The sequence below is a fragment of the Crotalus tigris genome, unplaced genomic scaffold (assembly GCF_016545835.1).
Source record: "Crotalus tigris isolate CLP2741 ecotype Arizona unplaced genomic scaffold, ASM1654583v1 scf7180000018783.1386937, whole genome shotgun sequence".
NCBI classification, from domain to species: Eukaryota; Metazoa; Chordata; class Lepidosauria; order Squamata; family Viperidae; genus Crotalus; species Crotalus tigris.
The window spans coordinates 809,405-830,253 of NW_024097198.1; the positions used below are offsets into that span (position 1 = coordinate 809,405).

The window sequence follows — 20,849 nt, forward strand, 5'->3', positions numbered from 1 at the left end:
AACCAGGCTGCACCTACAGTCTAAAAACCAGTACTAAAGTCAGCTGGGTTAGTGGGGCATAGGGCAGTGGGGATCTGGGCTGGGGTTGGTTCTTGAAGTGCACAAAGCACCCCCAGAGCCACGAGGTTCTGGGGCTGCTTGCTGCCCTGCAAGACAGTGTACAAGGCAGCCAAAACGGCAGAGATGGGCAGCTGGGGGGAGTTGGAGACAGCCCCTTATGTAATTGAGGCTCGGGGCTGGGAGGGACCAAACCTGGAATACTTTGGCTTGGGGTGGGTCCTCAGCTAATGACTGGTAAAATTTGCCTAATGACAGCAACAGGGTTTGTTGCCATTATGTAATGCAGCCACAAGATGTGTCACTTTACAACTGCCTCACTTAGTGACTGAAAATCTGGTCCTAATTGGGGACGTAAATCGAGGATTATCTGGGCTAAAGTAAAATTGGTTTGGAAATCTACTTAAAGCGTTGATTAATCCATTAAGGACTATCTAAGCAGCTGGTAGGTATCAGCTATCCAACAACTCAAAGCAATCTGACAACTTAAGCATGCCAAAATCATTCTCATGTTTCAATAAATTTTCAAGAGCACTAATCAAACCTAATTTCAACTGATACTATACTCTGGTAACATTTCAAATTACAGGAACTAGCACAACTTGTTGAACTGTAACCTGAGATATGTTAGATGAAGTTACACAACACAACCAACATTTAAAATGCTGTTACCATTTATTCCTATATAGACATTCCTCTTAAAGGTTTAAATGTTTAATTTACCGTTTTGCTGAAGTGGTGCCTCAAAATATGAACCAATCATTACCCCTGCCCCTTCTTAGCTTATATATTTAGGGTGTAACATTTATCCTTCCACGATTATTCCTTCACAAAGAGGCAAAGCACGAAAACCATCTTTCCAACAGCTCAAATCTGCTTGAGAATGGGCTCCTTGTTATTCAATCACAAAGACATCATACAGCCCATAATAAGTATCAGGAAAACATGGAGAAATAGTTCCGCAAACTTCATTTAAATACCCTGTGCAGGTAGTCCTCAACCACAATAGGGATCGGAAAAGTTGTTGTGAAGCAGCATGGTCACAAATTATCATGTGACTACACTGATTTTACTACTTTTCCTGCCATGGTCATTAAGCAAATGACCTTCAGGTAACCATGATTTGCAACCTCCTGCTAGCTTCCCCACCGACTTTGCTTGTCAGAAGCTGACAGGGAAAGTGGCAAATAATGATCATGTAACTGCAGGATGCTGCAACAGTCGTAAATGTGCAAATGGTCACCAAATTCATGATCACCTGACTGCAGGGTCGCTGCGACAGTCATGCGAGCACCTATACTGTAAGTCATTTTTTTCAGTGCTGACATAAGTTTGAACAGTAAGTGATTGTAAAGCAAGGAATACCTGTAGTAATGTAAAATATCCTAAAACAGTTGCCTTACAAAGCTACAGACTATTCTGTTAACATCCCGTGCCCTCTTTGCCATTTGTCTATTTTACAGTCGCAGCAGAATAAAGTAGCAAAATCCTGACATGACAAATTGACTGCACCACTCCACAAGCCATCTCTACTATTCACTGCATAGTAATTCTATGACTGAAAAAGAATGCCTTTCCTACTGTGCTTAGATGGTATCTGAGGAGTTTACAGAATGAGTTTTACTTTCAATACACTACTACAATAGCAGACTATTCTGAACAATCCAGTCCAATTTACAATTCCTTTATTCCAGCCTAGGCATATGTCCAGCTACTTACACCAAGAAGCTAAATTATTAGCTTATTGTAATAAACCATTTCTTTTGCTATTTCTCCCAGTAAGTCTTTATATGCATTCCTGCTGGACAGGCAGCAATCATTTGTTATTTCTAAATGAAATCTGTACCGCTGTGTATACTCGCCCAAATTTTGAAATTACTTGTAATTCATGTCTTCCAATTTCAAAAGGTCTTGCCTGTGGAAAAGGGGGAAACCACTGATATTCTCCTATCAGGCTATTCCAAATAAGTCATCTAGGAAACTGCTTGAATCACTACCCAAGCAAATCCATAATATAAGAACTTATTTTAAAAAATGCCTTTTGCTCCAGCATAATAATCCAAACAGGATGATCGGAGGATGAAAAGACGAAGACAAGGAGTGGGAGGAATTTAGTTCTTGAATGAAACTGTGCTCCAGGCAGATAGTATCTACAAGATTGCGCTAATGTCCTCCAAAACCTGCAAATCCTGCTGGAGAAGTGGCAACTATGATGACAAGAAGTCTAAATATTTGTGGCCTATTTTATCTGACAATTCCCCAAGGACAGACAGTATTGCAGGTTTGGTGTTTTCTGGAGAATAATAAAAGACTTCCTACAAAATACTTCTAAGCTAAAATCATCTCCAGCCAAAATAGACCATTTAAAATTGAGTGTCACAGATCAGACTACACTAAGGCAAACGCTGAGATGAGACCCAATATTTTGAAACTGTGGCATTCATTGAAATCTTTATTTTAACCCAATGGTTGCACCTTAGGATGGAGACAACTGGTTTGGATTTTGGCAGTCTACACCAGGGATCCTCAACCTTGGCAACTTTAAGACTTGTGGACTTCAACTTTGCTGGCTGAGGAATTCTGGGAGTTGAAATCCACAAGTCTTAAAGTTGCCAAGGTTGAGAACCCCTGGTCTACACTGTCAGACATGTTAGTCAGTTCCTCCAATCATTCTTTTTTTTCCTTTTGTCTTGATCAGTCCAGTCCACCTTCAAGCTTAATCAGATAGCAAGCAATTAAAGCTTCTTATCAACTCACCAATGAAATAGGAGCACCTGAAGGCAACCTCTCTGCCTTTACCTTGCACAAACACACTTCACAATTTATTACGTACAAGGCAGAATAAGAACATCTCTTTCCAAGTTCTAAATAAACTGCTTCAGAGAAAGGATATACAATGACTTTAATTACATTAGTCCACCCATCTATGATGGGGATGGAAGGATGACACTGTCAGAGAAAAACACTTTTACTGCTAGTTATACATTAAATATTTAGAACAAATTCCCATCGCCACATGCTGCTGAAACAGAGAACAATGGTAATTGTCAAAGGGTGCCTTAACTATTGCATTTATGATTTAAACAATGTTGAAAGGATTTTTGTTTTGGTCTTCCATACAGCTAACCAGTTCCACAACTGCCACAAAATTACAAAGTTTTTCTTTTGAGGATTACAAATTATGCACAGGGAAATGAAAACATTCTGGTTCTAATTACAGAAGTGTTTTAAAACAGAAAAGTTCTCATGCCGTGAAACACCACTGCTATTTAAATACTAAATGTTAGACTAAATGGTTATATATAAAGCATTATATACAGCCATATATATCTACTATTTCAATTGGACAGAAAAAAACTGCACGTCTAGCAATCTGGGTCTTTCAAACTCACCATCTATTTTGCTGAAACAGCATTAAAGTGACAAATGATTATAATCCAGTGGCTCAAAGCCAGAAAGTTCTAATACAAAGATCTGTAAAAAGGAAAACAAAACCCTGACAACAATAAGCAAAAAGTAATATTATAGTAAGCTGAAACTTAAATATATGGTTTAGCCATAGAAGCTCACCACAGATAATTCTGCAGAAAGCATGTTCCATAAATGCATATTTGATAATGCTAATTCTACAGTAAGGCTGAACCAGGAAAAATCATCAAACTTATCTGGAGGAATCATATCAAGCCAATATGATTCCATACACCTTTTGTTTTTAAACGAAGGCTGATTTATAAAATTCCTTTGAGACGTTAGTTATAGCTACCATTAAAATATATCCATATATGCTAAGTCAGAATGTTTAGTCATGGTTTGTTGAACAAGCCATGGTGATTTGAGACATGCATCCTACTTTGACATACTATAGGCAGTCCCCAACTTACGACCACAATTAAGCCCAAAATTTACGTTACCAAGTGAAAAATTTGTTAAGTGAGTTTTGCCTTGTTTTACGACCTTTCTTGCTGTATTAAGTGAATCACTGCAGTTCTTAAATCAATACATGGTTGTTAAGTGAATCTGGTTTTCCCACTGACTTTGCTTGTCAGAAGGTCGTAAAAGGGGATCCGTGCCACTCCAACCATTGTGTGAGTTAGTTGTCAAGCATCCAAATGTAAATCACGTGACTACAGAGATGCCATAACAGTCTTAAGTATGGTCATAAGTCACTTTTATCAGTGCTGTTGTAACTTTGAACTGTCACTAAATGAATTGTTGTAAGTCAAGGACGTCTTGTACATGAGCTTCTGCGTCATAAAACTGTAGTACAGTACAGCTTGGCACTGAGGTTGACAACACTGCCTAGATATACCAGAGTAACTGCTTATTTCAAAAAAAGATATACTGACTCTATCCCAAATTGCTGAAATCACATTTGAAACCTTGCAAAGCTGCAGCAGTTTTGTGAGAGCTCAGCCATTTTTTGTATGTACAACAAGCCTGTCACAGAATGAAGCCCGGGGCTGAAAGAATTTGGCTGAACATTATGTGAGAAGCAACCTTTTCTACCGTTGCATTCTAAATCAAAATGTTGCTCTGTAGATTGCAATCTACATAAAAAAAATATATTGCAAAAGCATTAAGTCACCACAATTCTAATTTCAAAAAAGTAACCTAAATTCCAAGGAAATTATATTCTAGACATTCTATTTAAACAGCCTGCCAAAAGAAAAAGAAAAACCATTCTTCAAGAACTGCAGTTAGCAGATTGTAATATGAATATTTTCATTAAAAAAGAGTTTAGTACTTTGCTTCCATTAAAATAATTGTGTTATCATTACTATTTTTTTTGTGTGTGCCTTAAACAAAGTCACACAACTTTTAGAGAGACTACTATGACGAGTCCATGCAGTTTTACTTGGTAGGATTTTAGAAGTCAGTTGCCATTGCCTACTAATTAGGTTTAAGAGAGAGTGGCTGTCCCAGTTTGATTTATACCTAAGGCAGAACTGGAACTCACAACCTTCAAGATTCTTTTTTGATGCCTTAATCACTACATCAAACTGGCTCTCAATCTTGTTTTATCATTCTTTAAAAAAACTCTATACGCTATTTAATTATTACCAAGGTAGAATAGGAAAGTTAATATGTAGTATAAGAGAACTGCCAGAAGCTTCAAGTTCAGGCATATCTTAATGTGCAGAAATTTTAAAATTCAGACTCTTAAGAGATTTGTAATAGCAAAATGACAGAACCCTACAGATATGATTTAGTTAAGATAGTGTAAGAATTCAAGCTAATTTTAGCATAAGTTTTCTCACGAATAAAATGCATACATACAACATATGTGCATATGCACAAATATTCATGCCATGAGTATACAGTGATTTTAAGGCAAGTATCTGCATCAAAATCATAGCTTTTAAATTAACAAACAGGCAGTCCAGCATATCATATTACTCATTTCAGAGGAAGCAACAAATGACATGAATTTAATATATGATCATATTCCAACAAGATTTGAAAATATGCTTGTAGTCCAATGCATCCCAAAACTAGGACAGGAAAGGCCTCATAAGCTTTACTACAAGTAATGTAGCACCTATTAAAAGCTAATTTTCATAATAAAATATAGTAATAGTCATTTATAAACTGCTAATTTTCTATTTCCACCCCCACTATTACTGAAAAGACCAACCAAAAGTTTAAAAAGAAGAGTTCTGGAGAATTGAAAAGATTACACACTTTCCTGGAAAATAGGTATAGCATCCCTAAGCTACTGATGAAAAATTATCCATTAGTCTGGGTCTTAAATGAAATGCTGTAGACGCAGATTAGAAACAGATTCTTTTAGATACTTTTTTAAAAATCCAATATAATTATTATTTTATTAAAAAATCCAATATAATGACTATGTTTTTTGAAGCAATTTACAAGGTAATTTTAAGGAACAGAACACCAATCCTAAGGCTCCAGATACTAAATACTCTCACCACAAATGGGGGGGGGGGGTTCTTGGTGCTCTCTGAGCTTGGTTGCTTTCTCCCAGACATTGCATTACCCATAGTAAATTTATCAATGCAATATGCGTTTAAAAACTTAAAATGTCTTGCCCTTATATTTTCTCATACTAAAGTGGTATCCTTGCATCTTTAAAGGGACCCTAAAGAGACTGTTGCAACTACGGTATCCATACATGCATGCAAATTAAGCATTTTTTTCACTTTCTAGTCCCACAACAATGCCTCCAGCCTTTCAAAAAGCAAAATATAATCACTTATTCTTTTTCACCGGTTATTCCTTAAATGGGTAGAAACTAAGCACTCATTAAAACATGATCAGTTTTTCCTAAACTACCTCCATATACTAGGACTAGCAGTTAAAAACCATAATGCCTAATGTATCCCTATGAAATGGATTAGACCCAGTGTGCTGTCCAAGGCTATATGGTGAACTTTATTATTGAAAAGTACTGTGAACTTTGCCTTCTCCTGTTAAAATCTAACACTTTAAGCGCTGCACAAAATTGGGTCGGTATTGAAAAATCACTTTTAAGATTAATTTGATTTTAAAAGCCCACAACCTGGATATCTTTCACTGGAGAAGTTAAATGCACCCCAACTTTAAAATACAGTCCAATTTTTTTTTTTAAATGCCTTTTTTCTTCTCCTTTTAAAGTCACTGTTATTTACATTGAAAATCAGAAGCAAGATAACCACAACACTTTCTCCTACTCACAATAACACAAGTAGAGGATCTCCTGTGCTTCATGACGAGATCTACTCAATGGTGTAGTAGTCTTAAGAATTAGAGGAGCAAGCAATTCTTACAAATGTAATGTCAAAAGTTATTATTGCCTCATTCACAATACAGAACAGCACATGGTAGATATAAGCACAATTCAGATTCCTAGCTACATAGAGGCAATATATGAAGTTGGGACTCAACTGGCTGGCAGTTATTGCTATTTCAATTACAATACCAAAAAGGAAATTTAAGTACAGGATATATGAGATTTGTATATACAAATATAGGCATCAACTAATTAGATCAATTCAGCAAGTGACACCAAGAAAATGCAATATCTACATAGATTTGCAAGAGCTATGTATAAATGCGTGTCTCCCAGAGCCAAACTGATTGTCTTTCAAGAAGTCATTCAATTTTAGCTTCCTATGCAAACATCGGAAAGAACAAAACCTAAGAACAAAGTATGCAACCTATGTTGAAATGCTAAACAATAAATCAAGCAGAAATCATGAGAATACCACTTCAAAACATCTGCACTCCTTTTTGGTTTTTTAAATGCACTGATGTAGAGCTTTATATTAAAAACAAAACTTTGATGACATCAACAAAATAACAAGGAAGAATCCTGAAACTTTTAGTCCAAACTGACATGGCCAGCTAACATTCTATAAAGTATTGCTTTTAAGTATGCATATACAAATAAACATAAAGACTTGAGTAGACAGAATTCATGAAGTGCGGTACACAAAAGTTGTAAACTTTCCAGAGTTCCATAAATTAAGACAGCACAGCTCCCACTTATTTTTTTTACAACTATGTATTTCCTGACTATTATAAATAGGAATGTAACCAAGTTGCTTTTTGGAGTATGTTTTACATCACATCCTTCAGGCAAAAATGCCATATAAAAATCAAAAGGACATGAGGCACTTTTATGACACCCAAATCAAGAGGTAAAAACCCTCTTCACTACCTAAACAGCATATCATCACTTTAAAATACAGCATCCCAATAACTTTTCCGACTGCATTCTTAACAGCATGTTTGAAAACCTACAACTGTGAACAAACAAGAGTCTGCAAATGAAGAAAACCTTCCCACCCAGCCATCAGTAAATGCTAAAATGTTCTGCTCAATAAAAAGGGAAGATGCCAAAAATCTGTCCTATCTCTATTCATACCCAAAAATTATCCTCCTCTTCGCCCTTAATATGTTGCTATAAAAAAACATAAATTCATTACCAGCTCTCCTCCAAAAGCTATTCATCATCCTTTCCTTATATGTATGCATGTATATGTGCATATAGGTGAGTACTGAATTAGTTAAGAACGGTTGAGTGCATATACACACACATAAAGCATACATTATATATATGTGTGTGTGTGTGTGTATGTATGTGTATATATATGTATATGATACACACACAAACGTGCATGTATGCGTGCATATAGGCAAGCATTGGATTAGTGAGATTGTGTGTATATCTACATATAACATATATGTATGCATAGAGGCAACCATTGGATTAGTGTGGTTGTGTGTATACATAGCAGACATATATGCATGTGTGTATATATGTGTATGTGTGTGTGTGCATTGGATCAGTGTGTGAATACACCCCCAGACATACTTATTCACACAAATACATATGCATGAGTCCTTTGGGATTGGGCGGCATATAAATAAAATTAAATAAATAAATAAACAGGTGAATACTGAGCTAATATGTATGCACATGTTTGTATACACACACACACACACCCCTACCTCCCCCCAACTCCAATCCAATCCTCCCCCTTCCCTGGACTTTCAGCTCGACACAGCCCAGCCTATGCAAGACAACCGAGCCACAAGAAAAACCAGGCCTGGGAGCTAACCCAACCCCCCCCCACGGAAGGCAAACGGCAGCCCCCCCCCAATTCCCTGGGAACGAGAAGCTCCGGCGGGCCGTCTTCCTTCCTCCGCCGCCCCCCTCTCCCCGTTTGACAGAGGGCAGCCCCCCCGCCCCATGACCGCCCTCCCTTCGACGGGGCCCCGGAGGGGTGTCGGACGGGCCCGCCTCGCCCTGCAGCCACTCCGCCCGCCCCATTGAGCGGCCCTGTGGGGAAGGGGAGGCCCGCTTCGGCCCCCTCCCCGCCCAGCACCACAGCGCCCATCAGCCCCGGCCGGGCCCCTTTCTCCTCCTCTGCCTCCGCCGCCCGCGAGCGTCGCCGGGCCTCGAAGGGCTCCGCGGAGCTGCAGGCACCGGGCAGGCCCAGCCCAGCAGCGTGTTCCCGCCCCGGCGGGAGGGCCCACGGCGGTTTTACCTGCGCGCTGTGGACTGCCATGGCGCCCCGGCCCCTCGGCTGAGGGAGAAGGCGGCAGCGGCGGCGGGCTCAGCCGTCTCCCTCAGCGCCTCACGCGGCTGGCGCCGCCGCCATCTTCTCGTTCGCTCGCTGCTGGCAAAGGCGCACGGCCGCCACCACACACGGCGGGCGGGCAGGGGAGGGGCGGTCGCGGCGCCTGCGCACTAACGGCACGCCCGCTCGCGGCACGCGCCTTGCGCTCCCACAGCGGGGCTCGCCGGCTCGAAGTGAACCACCCCGCCGCCGCTCTGCGCATGGGCCTGCCGGAGAGGAGTCCTGGAAGGGAGGCCAACTGTTGGCTGCGCAGGCGCGCGGGGAAGTGTATGGGCGGTGCGGTCTGAGGGGAGAGAAAGGCGGGTGTCTTGCGCAAGCGCGGCTCGCCTCTGGAGGCGTTTCCTTAGCCTCAGTCATTGATCGGTAAGGGTCCTGTCTTCCCCCGTTTGGGCCTCGTGGGAGCTTTTATATCACTACGCCCTGAGGAGCGTTGACCTTATTCATTATGGAAATAAATGAATGAATGCGAGGGAAAAGATTGGCACGCATCTCCTCAAGGTGGAGGGGAGCGGGTTTCCATACACGCGCGAGGGGAACGACGGAGACATATTTGCGCACGCGCATTTTGGCCATCGGGAGGGAAGAGAGCCGTCTGCGCACGAGCGCTTATTTGAATACATTTTTGTGTTTGCCCCCGAGAGGTGTGGCTCCTTGCGCATGTGCGATGGGAAGGCAATTGATTGGCACTGCGCAGGCGCTGGACTTTACCCAGAGCACGTGTCGGAAAGAGCTGGTTGGATTTTAAGAAGTAGGGAACGGGGTCGGAGTAGGACACCTGAATCGAAAGATTGGCTACCTTTTTCCTAAAAGCAATTTTATAGCTTAGAGTTGAAATGAGAAATGGTCCTTAGTGCTCTCTGAGCCTGGTTGTTTTCTTGCAGACGTTTCATCACCCAAACTAGGTAACATCATAAGTGCTAGTAAGGAGTGGGGTTTGCTTTGGAATTATTTAAATTTCCTACAACAAGGTATTACTTTCCTGCAATATTTTACCTCTGGTCAGCTTTTCTCTCTGTCACAGGAAAAATGATATTGCAATCCCGTTTTGGATAGCTGAAGGAAACAAGCAAGTTGGGTGTGATCCAGCTGGACTTTTCATATGAAGCCTGGACAATTTTACTCACTTTACATGTGCAGTTCAAAATTATTCACTCCCTCCTTTTCAGAATCCTGATGATGGAAAGCAGCATCTCTGGCCGATCAGTATGAAACAAAGCCAATTCTTCTTTGGAAACAGTTTATTGTTTGAAATCCAAATTCGGGATTAAACACAAAAAAAGATGTAGAGGAAAGGAGATTATATCGTTCCAAGCTAATATTGAGCAAACCTTGTAAAAATGATCAGCTTCATTCACAGGAAAAAATAATATTTATACACAAATTAGTTCTCAAAGATCATTGTTTCCCCAGTGTTTTTACTCCTAGAGACTACATTGATGAGTTCCTGCAGTTTTTTTAGGCATTGTTTTCAAAAGTAGCCTTCGGCTGAGAGGACTGGCCAAAGTCACCCAACTGGCTTTGTGTCTAAGGCAAGACCATATTTCGCTGCTCCTAGTGCTAAACTGTTTTTCAGTGCCCAGCTAAGTATTAGGAAAACAGGCTCTTCTACTAATAAAGGCTTCCCCAAATTCATGAGAAATGTGTTTTACCTGAAGCAAGAATAATCTTTAATCATTTAAACTATTTAAACCTATTTTCCAAAGCAACAGAAGGCAAGTCAAGAAACAAGGGATGGAAATTAATCACAGAGAGAAGCAACCTAGAACTGTGGAGAAATTTCCTGACAGAACAATTAATGGAACGGACAATTAGTGGAAAAAAGTTGCCTTCATAAGTTGTGGGTGCTCCATCACTGGAGGTTTTTTAAAAGAGATTGGACAACTGTTTGTCTGAAATGGTATAAGGTCTCCTGTTTGAGCAGGAAGTTGGACTAGAAGACTCCAAGGTCCTTTCCAACTCTATTCTGCTAAATTACCTCCAGATGCTGATAAGATCTTCAGGCCAAAGCATAACATGGGTGTCATTATGAGTAGGGTTTTTAAAAACCCGTTTCAGGAACCTCTTAGCTCGGGCATGTTAAACTGCTGGCCCACAGGCCAGATACATCACACTGAAACCATACCCACCCTATTGCCGGCAATGGGGAAAAAGTTGTGATACGTCGCGCGATGTCACATGGCATTGTGAGTTTGACATGCCTGTCTTGACTGCTAAAAGCAGTATATATAAATGAAGTGCTGTTTTTTATCCATTTTTCCCAAAGTAGGATTTTAATACAGGAAGTGAGTTTTGATGGACAGGCTTTTATTGATAAGATTCTACCTTTTTAAGAAGAGATCTACCTGCTCCACTTTCTCTGAAGATCTCTGATATTCATCTCCTTAGTTACCATTTGTAAACGCTCTGTGATTTCGTCTTCATGGACTTTGCGCCCTAATGCTGAGGTTACTCCAAAGATGAGTAACATTTACTGGTGCAGTTTGCTCGCCACTCCAGAGAGGTAAAGATGGACAATAGAGGAAATTCTCCAGCCCAAGTTAAGAAAAACTGTTCTGAAATTTTCAAAACCAGTTCTCTGTACAGGCTGTCCTTGATTTAATGACCATGCATTTAGCAACCACTACGAAAAATGACTTACAATCAGTTCTCGCACTTAAACAACTGTTGCAGCGTCCTCATGATCAGAATTCAGGCACTTAGCAGAGGGTTAGGAAGGTTGCAGCATCCCAGGGTCACATGATCCCCATTTGCAACCTTCCCAGCCAGACAAAGTCAATAGGGGAAGTTGGATTCACTTAACAACCATGTGTTTCCCTTAATGACCATGGCGATTCACTCAACCATCATGGAAAGAATGTAAATTGGATACAGCTTCGCTTAACAAGCACTTCGTTTAGCAATGGAAGTTCCGGTCCCAATTGTGATCATAAGTTGAGGACTACTTGCATTAGGAAAAGGTACTGACAGGCTTCCATCCAAGCCAAAATTCATCATCTCCCTCGATCCTGATGGCGTTGCGGTTTGGACTTTTTCTTTTTGTCATGCGATCTGGGCCTCAAAACGCAGACGCAAGCCGAAACACCGGCTATGGCTTTGGGAAGATCGTTCCCTTTTTGCCATTGCTTTGTTGTTTTGTCGTAGACCTGAACGGCCCTGGAGAAGACTGTGTTTTCCCAACTATAGCCTCCCAGAATGTAGATCTTGCCGTCCCACGTGGCCACGCCGGACTCACTGTTGGCCTGGAATAAAGGCGCCACTCTTGTCCACTGATTGCACTTGGGGCTGTAGGATTCCACCGACAGAATGTCAAAGCGTGTCATGGTTTCCAGGTGGTCATCGCTGCCCCCAATCGAATAAATGTCGTCCTGTAGAGTGCACATGCTGTGCCAACCCCGAGCGGTGATCATGGGCCTCCTCTCCTCCCAGCTATCTGTCCGATAATCATAGCACAGCAGGTTTTTGCGATAGGGACCGATCTGATAATCGTGGCCTCCCGAAATGTAGACGAGTTCCTCATGGACAGCACCTGCATGGCCATACGTAAACCTGCAATGGAAGGAAAAGTGAAACAAGACTTTAAGCAGCCCTTCCTAGCAGGAGGAGAGAATGCTTTCAAAACCCTGTTCTCAGATTTAATTATTTACTCTGCGGTATAACAGCCTTAGAAAATCTGAGCAACAACAAAGCTAGTGGAGGTGACAGTATTCCAGCTGAGCTATTCAAAATCCTAAAAGACAATGCAGTAAAAGTGCTACACTCAATTTGCCAGCAAATTTGGAAAACTCAACAGTGGCCACAGGATTGGAAAAGATCAGTTTACATTCCAATTCCAAAGAAAGGCAATGCCAAAGAATGTTCAAACTATCGCACCATTGCACTCATTTCACATGCTAGTAAAGTTATGCTTAAAATCCTACAAGCTAGACTCCAGCAGTATGTGGATCGAGAACTACCAGAAGTACAGGCAGGATTTCGAAGAGGCAGAGGAACTAGAGATCAAATTGCCAACATACGCTGGATCATGGAGAAAGCTAGGGAGTTCCAGAAAAACATCTACTTCTGCTTCATTGACTATGCTAAAGCCTTTGATTGTGTGGATCACAACAAATTGTGGCAAGTTCTTAAAGAGATGGGAGTACCAGACCATCTCATTTGTCTCTTGAGAAACCTATATGCGGGTCAAGAAGCAACAGTGAGAACCGGACACGGAACCACTGATTGGTTCAAAATTGGAAAAGGAGTCCGGCAAGGCTGTATACTGTCGCCCTGCCTATTTAACTTATATGCAGAGCACATCATGAGAAAGGCAGGGCTAGATGAAACAAAAGTTGGAATTAAGATTGCCGGGAGAAATATCAACAACCTAAGATATGCAGATGATACCACTCTAATGGCAGAAAGTGAAGAGGAACTAAAGAGCCTCTTGATGCGGGTGAAGAAGGAGAGTGCAAAAGTTGGCTTGAAACTCAACATTAAGAAAACCAAAATCATGGCATCCGGCCCTCTCAATTCCTGGCAAATAGATGGGGAAGAAATGGAGGTAGTGACAGATTTTATTTTTCTGGGCTCCAAGATCACCTCAGATGGGGACTGCAGCCAAGAAATTAAAAGACGCTTGCTCCTGGGGAGGAAAACTATGGCAAATCTAGACAGCATACTAAAAAGCAGAGCCATCACTCTGCCAACAAAAGTGCGTATAGTCCAGGCCATGGTTTTCCCAGTTGCAATGTATGGCTGTGAAAGTTGGACCATAAGAAAGGCTGAGCGCCAAAGAATTGAGGCCTTTGAACTATGGTGCTGGAGAAGACTCCTGCGAGTCCCTTGGACTGCAAGGCGTTCAAACCGGTCAGTCCTAGAAGAGATCAACCCCGACTGCTCTTTAGAAGGCCAGATCCTGAAGTTGAAACTCAAATACTTTGGCCACCTAATGAGAAGGAAGGACTCACTGGAGAAGGGCCTAATGCTGGGAAAGATTGAGGGCAATAGAAGAAGGGACGACAGAGAATGAGATGGCTGGATGGAGTCACTGAAGCAGTAGGTGTGAACTTAAATGGACTCCAGAAGATGGTAGAGGATAGGAAGACCTGGAGGAACATTATCCATGGGGTCGCGATGGGTCGGACACGACTTCGCAATTAACAACAACAACAACAATAACAGGACATGCCTGACTGTGTTTTGAGTTTCTCAAATCCATGAATTAAATTCTAAAGAGAGTAGAGATAACATGAGCGAAGAGTCTAAACACATCCATGCAAATTGGCAAGAATAAAGGTTGGCTGTGATCTAAAAATGGGCATTCTTTTCTGGATGTTTTTGCTCTTTTGTAACTCTTCATTTTTTATAATTTTAGAATTGTAAGAGTCCCTTGGTAGAAATTGAATGAATAAATAAACACAAAAAAGGACTCTATTCAGCTGGGAATCTGATTTTACTCAACGTATTGCCAAGTCCAACAGCTGCTCTCTTTGATTGCAAGATTATTTTTATTGTATTTTTATCCTACCTCAAGGCAGCAAACATCCAACACACCGTCCTCCTATTTTCAACAACCTTGTGAGGTGGGTTGGGCTCAGAGAGTCTGGCCTAAAGTTAGCCAGCTGGCTTTCGTGACTAAGATGGGACTTGAATTTTTGAATTTTGCCTTACAGTAGCTGTCTCTCTGGGGTCAGGAACAAAGAAAGATCCTTCCCTTATTCAGTCCGTAAATCCATGCAATCTGAACTATGTGTCCTCCCACTGAATTATTTTTGACCGCCTGGGCACAATCTTCCATTGCCGAAGTGCCTTTGGTGATATATCAGCCATGACATAAAAGTAAGCAACTGGTAATCTTAAGAGCTGGAGGCAAACCCTGACCTAATTTCAAGACTGTTTTGCAAGAAAATACCTGTGGGTTGCTTCAGCTTAGTGCCTCAGGGAGGGAGGGCTGGGACAGAGAATTAAGAACTATGCAGAAAGAGAAAAAGTAATTGTGTGTCTGTCGGAAACGGCTGAGGTTTCTGATGCTACCAGGTTTTCCCTGCTCTTCTCTCTGGAGGCCTCCTTAATCTGATGCTTCCCAGATGAGTCACAACTGCAGTTGCCTGAATTAACAGAATAACAGAGTTGCAAGGGACCTTGGAGGTCTTCTAGTCCAACCCCTGCTCAAGCAGGGACTCTATGCCATGTGGCTGACCTGAGTCTACCTCTTTTTTTATAATATGGTGAGCAAAACTGGATGCAGTATTCCTAGTGTGGTCTTACTAAGGCTTTATAAAGCAGTACTAATACTTCACGTGATCTTGATTCTCTCTCTCTGTTAATGCAACCTTAGATTGCATTGGCTTTTTTGGCTGCTGCCGCACACTGTTGGCTTATATTTCCGTGATTTTGTCCACTAACACTCAAAGATCTCTCTCAAGAGTTACTGCTTTTGAGCCAGCTTTCATCTAATCGAAACCAACTATGAATGGTCATTATTGGCAAATCCAACATTTGCAGAGGTCATTGGGGGAAAATGCAACAGTCTTAACTTGGGCAGACAAGCTTTGGTGCCCACAATTTAATTTGCCAATCCAAGCCACATCTCCAAAACTAAAGGTCGTATCTGTCTCTCTTGATAAAGACAGTTGTGTTCTTCGATTGCTCTAAACACACACATCCCCTTGCCAGCACCAAGAATGAGAACTGACCTACAGACTGCTTTGTCTTACAAGAAGTCCTTGACTTATGGCAGTAATGGCATCCAGAATTAAGTCGCAAGTCATAAATTGAGATATCATGACTGGATTTGAAGTTACGATAGTTTTTATGATGATGGTTAGGCAAATCCATTGTCCTTAATGAGTGTCTTTTGCCAGAAAATGGCAAAAAAATTGCAAATTGCTTGTCCCTGCAAAAAGCCATAAAGGTGAGCCAGTTGCCCAAAATATGATTACATGATTATGAGGGATAAGTGTTTGTGTGTCTGTCTCCCTGTCAACCCATTCCAAAAATGGGTTGTGAATAGCTCTGGATAGGTCCGTTGTAACTTTAAACAGTTAAGTGGCCAGTTGTATGTTCAGGCTTGCTGTCGAGTTTTTCTCCATCCGAGTAACAGTTTCAAACTTAGACCATTTCCCACTGTGATCAAGTCAACTTGTAGGTGAGATGGCAGCCCAGGAAAGAAAGGAGAAAAGAAAAGAGGAAGGAAGGAAGGAAGGAAGGAAGGAAGGAAGGAAGGAAGGAAGGAAAAAAATGGAAGGAAAGCAAGAAAAGAGGAAGGAAAGGAAAGAAGAAAAAACAGGAAGGAAGGAAAGAAAGAGAAATTTCTCTATCATCTGCTCTGTTTCACCTGGGCAAGCCAGCGACGTAGAACCAGGTGTCCTTCTCGGGGCTGTAGGTCTCAACCGATGACAGTGCTCCGTTTTCATTCCTGCCACCCACAGCCACCAGCATGTCTCTGATGGCCCCGAGGTAAAAGTCCACTCGTTGTTGCTTCATCGAGGCAAGCTGAGAACGAGAGAGAAAAGCAACAACGTGCCAAAGGTCATCTGTCACAGAAAGCGACAATTAAAAACAGCATATTTGTCACAACTTAGGGCAGGGATGGAGGACTGGCACAGAGCAAATACAAGCTATTTGCCTGGGTCCTATTTATATATGTTCATTATTTGCTTGGTCCCTGATAGGTTGCGACCAGATGTTTGTGCTTTGGATTTTTTTTTAAAGATGACCATTTCAGAAAGACTGTTTTCCCAGATCCACAGAAACCATGTGGACAGACAAACTGGGAACCACTGGGAAACCAAGTTGTATATTTTATCACTCTTGAATGAAAGCATTAAACTCTCTGACTTGGATTTTCCCAGAATCCCAAGAGTTGTAGTCCAGGGCCTGCTGGGACCCCAACCTCACAGTTAGAGAACATTGATTTTTATTATTTTGGGTGGCAGAAATCTTAACCCCTTTACAGATAGTCTTCGACTTACAACACTTCAGTTAGTGAACGTTCAAAGTTACAGCAGCACTGGAAAAAGGGACTTACGGCCATTTTTCACATTTATGACTTTTGCAGTCTCCCCAGGGTCACATGATCAAAATTCAGACTTTTGTCAAATGACTCATATTTATGACAATTGCAGCGTCCCAGGCGTCACGTGATCCCCTTTTGTGACCCTCTGTCAAGCAAAGTCAATGGGGGAAGCCAGATTCACTTAACAACCATGTGACTAAACAACTGCAGTGATTCACTTAACAACAGTGGCAAGAAAGATCATAATTGGGGCGAAACTCACTTAACTTTCTTAGCAGTGGAAATTCGAGGCTCAATTGTGGTTGTGAGTTGAGGACTATCTGTATCTCCAAGCACACAGAAAGAAAAACATCTACAAGAGCTTAAGCCTCACCTTTATCCACTGTTTACACCGAGGATCATACCTATAGAGAAGATTCGAAGCTGCATCCCCACCGTTGTCACGGGAAAAGCTGCCGCCGGCAAGAAAGATAAACCCCCCAAGAACCACAACACAGTGGTGGCTCCGTCTGGCGGGCAGCGGTGTCTCCTTCACCCACTGTCCTGTTTTGGGGTCCAGGAAGCAGGTATCGTCACTCAGCTCCAAGCAATGCTCCGACACTTCTCCTCCGACAAAGAGAAGCTTCTCTTCCTGGGTCCGGAGAACCGTCCGCTTATTCTGCAGGACAGGCTGAGCGGCCACCTGATTGTGGTAGTTGACCGCCTCTTCCACAAAGTCTTCGCAGCGGGTTTCTTTGGGAAGGAGGGAGCAGATAGCCGGCTTGACCCGGTGCAGGAGGTCGCTCTTTGGGATCAGAGGGAAATGGATGTTCTCCAAGACTCGGTAGGCCTCTGTTTCCCGCTCGGGGTGCTGCATCAGCCACCGCAAAGCCGCCTGCAGCAAGTCATGTTCACACTCCTCTTGCACGCCCGTACTGCCGAGGTACTGGCAGAGTTTCTCGACAGGAAGGTTTTGTAAGAAGTCCGGCGTGAGCGAGAGAGTGCCAAAGTTCTTTATGATGAACGTGTCAATATAGGAGTCCAGGCGCTTGAGGTTGAAGATGGAAGCAAGTTCTTGGAGGTATAAGTAGTTCTCTTCGTTGACCTCGTTTTCCAAGTACTCACAACAGAAATCCACCACCTTCCAGATTTGCAACAGGTGAGCCGTTTCCAAAATGGAATGGATATTTCCACTGCTGAGAAATAGATCGCACCCATAGAGGAAGTCCAGGACAGCTTTGAGGCCAACGCAAGTGGCACCAAAGAGCTCAACTTCTTTCTGGTGAGCTTCTCGCATGCCGATCGTGAACATGGTGTGGAAATAGTCACTGCAGACAGCTAGAACGTTCCGGTGAGCGGGGACTTTCTGCTCCTCCACCACTAAAACCACATCACAGAAGAGATTGCAGCGTCTCTGTTCATTCAGGCTCTGAAGAACAAGGCTGGAGTGGTCAGCAAATTTGTACACCTGAAAGGAGGATAAATTGGATCAGAAAATATGTCCCACAAGTTAGGAGTGAGTCATATGCCAGGACATAGTTTGCATCGTGGGTCAAGATAAGTCAAGCTATTTTCCAAAGCACCGGAAGGCAAGACAAGAAGCAATGGATAGAAACTAATCAAGGAGAGAATCAACCTAGATGTCAGAGGTTCCGACTAATGAAGCACTTCAAAGAGTGGAGGAATTTCCTGACAGGACAATTAACCAGTGGACCAGCTTGCCTTCAGAAGCTGTGTGTGCTCCAACATCTGAGGTTTTTAAGAAGAGGCTAGACAGTCACTTGTCTGAAATGGTAGAAGGTTATCTAGAAGTTATCTAGTTTGGGTATTGAAACAGCTGCAAGAAAACAAGCTCAGAGAGCACCAAGGACTCTATAGTCCTCCTCCTCCCCCTCCTCTTTCTCCTTCTCCACCACGCAAATTCCACTCTCTTCCAGCACTGAGGAAGTTACCTAGTTTGGATAATGAAATGGCTGCAAAAAAACAAGCAAGCTCAGAGAGCACTAAGGACTCCTCATGTGAACCCTGAGCGACATTCTCCTTTATTAATACTTTTTACTTTTACTCTTTAAAAACTTGTTCACAATAATATATACTAGCCACAAAAAAGAGAGGAACGCAAAGATAAAGCAGCAAAGCAAGGGGCAAAAAGAGAGGCCGATTAAGGGATTAAAAACCCTTAAATCCCATCATCTTTCCCAACCTGGTGCTCTCAAAACACACGGAGATTGGAACCCCCCCCCCCTCTACAAAAGGTGGAAAGGAAACAAAAGTAACCAGACCTTTGAGGATTGGCTGATCTTGGGTGGGCGAGAAAATCTGATTTGCCTAAGCTCCTCCATCAAGGCAGCGGCTTGCAATTCTGGGGAGGGTTGGAAAAAAACACACCAGTGAATGGAAAACAGCCTCAGTCTTGCAAGAGGACCCCCAAACTCTTTGCTAAAAGAAACAAGCAGTTTTAGATATTAGCCAGTGAAGCTCCTTGTCTTTACTCCTGAGTAGACCCACAGAGAATCCCCCTGCAAGGCTGGAGCGCCTTGTTTTGAACAGGGGGGAGAATGTCTACTCAAGAAAGGGATTTATTCCCTCCATCAAAGGGTGATCTTAAATCTGAACCCTAACGGTAAGAAATTTGGTTGCTGGTAGGCAAGTTTATTAGGAGCACATGATTTAGGCATGCTTTGCTAAACTGTGTGTGTGTGTGTGTGTGTGTGTGTGTGTGTGTGTGTGTGTGTCTTTGAGATAGTGCTGACTCTTTAACAACTGCCTGAACCAGCCAATGTGGTTTTCTTGGCAAGATTTCTGATTGGTATGCCCTTGTCTTCTTCCTAGGGCCAAGACAGAGTGACTGGCCCAAGATCATCCAGCAGGCTTTGTGCCTAAGGCAGGAAGAACTAGAACTCCCAATCTCCCACTTTCTAGCCTGGTGCCTTCACCCACTGCACGAAACAGTCCTCTGGGCATGCCAAGTCACGAACCATGGTTTGCAGACTGCAACACCAGGAGTAAGCAAACCACAGTTTGGTCCGGGCAGGACCCGGGGGGGGGGAGGTCTGGACTTCAGCCACTGCTGCCTTGGGTCCAGTCTCCCCCTTCCCCAGGAGACCAACTGCCTGCCCCTCCCCAGGAAAAGCCGAGGACCCCCACTGGGGCAAGGCGGGAACCTGCGGCAAAGAGGGCCGCGGGAGTTTCCCATCATGCCTCAGTCCCAGCATCCCTGGACTTTAGCAGCCAGCCGGAGATGCTGCGACTGTTCTTACCGCTCTGCCCGCGGGAGACCCCGGTTCCCCCTCCGCTCCTTCGGCAGCCCAGCCTCGCAACCAGGAACTGGCGGGCCGGAGTGGCAGCGGAGAGGGCCAATGAGAGCAAACAAAGGGGCCTGGCTGGCTAGCGCGGGGGTGGGACTTGTCCGGGCTCCGCTGCGGTGTAAAGGAGAAGCGGCGGGGTTTGGTTTTTTTTTTTTTTTTTTTTTTGCAAGCGTTTGAGTGGCAGGGGCGTCCCGTGCGCCCCCTCCTCGCCATTAGCATTCCTCTCAGGCGGCTGGAAGGGGGAGGGGGGCCCCTCCAAGGACCGCCTCTGGATGCCCCGACAAAGAGGAGGGGGAGACCCAGAAGCCTCACGGCGTCCTCGGATGTTGTTCCGCCCTTGCAACTAAATTGCACGTTCCATAAAACACAGACTTGCAACATTTTATGCTTCGGTGCTCCGTATTTATGTCTCGGCCCCGATTA

At 43.0% G+C, this 20,849-nt stretch overlaps 2 protein-coding genes across 5 annotated transcripts in view; both read right to left on the minus strand.

Annotated features, from left to right (window-relative positions):
- The window catches only part of USP10 (ubiquitin specific peptidase 10), a 33,908-nt gene extending 24,635 nt beyond the window's left edge, over positions 1-9,273 (minus strand). Inside the window, exon 1 of one of the 4 annotated variants that reach the window (XM_039356017.1) lies at positions 9,051-9,273. In XM_039356017.1, coding sequence (XP_039211951.1) covers positions 9,051-9,071 — 21 coding nt within the window. In that variant the 5' untranslated portion in view covers positions 9,072-9,273. The remainder of the gene's footprint in view (positions 1-9,050) is intronic. The other 3 variants (XM_039356018.1, XM_039356019.1, XM_039356020.1) reach the window with 3 other exon arrangements.
- A 1,093-nt stretch (positions 9,274-10,366) lies between these two features.
- On the minus strand, positions 10,367-20,529 carry KLHL36 (kelch like family member 36). Its single transcript, XM_039356034.1, has 5 exons — positions 20,379-20,529; positions 19,401-19,480; positions 17,513-18,586; positions 16,459-16,616; positions 10,367-12,689 (listed from the first exon to the last, which is right to left on the minus strand). Exons 2-5 carry the CDS (start codon positions 19,458-19,460, stop codon positions 12,134-12,136), a joined length of 1,848 nt encoding a protein of 615 aa, XP_039211968.1. The 5' UTR covers positions 19,461-19,480; positions 20,379-20,529; the 3' UTR covers positions 10,367-12,133.
- Positions 20,530-20,849: the final 320 nt, after the last annotated feature.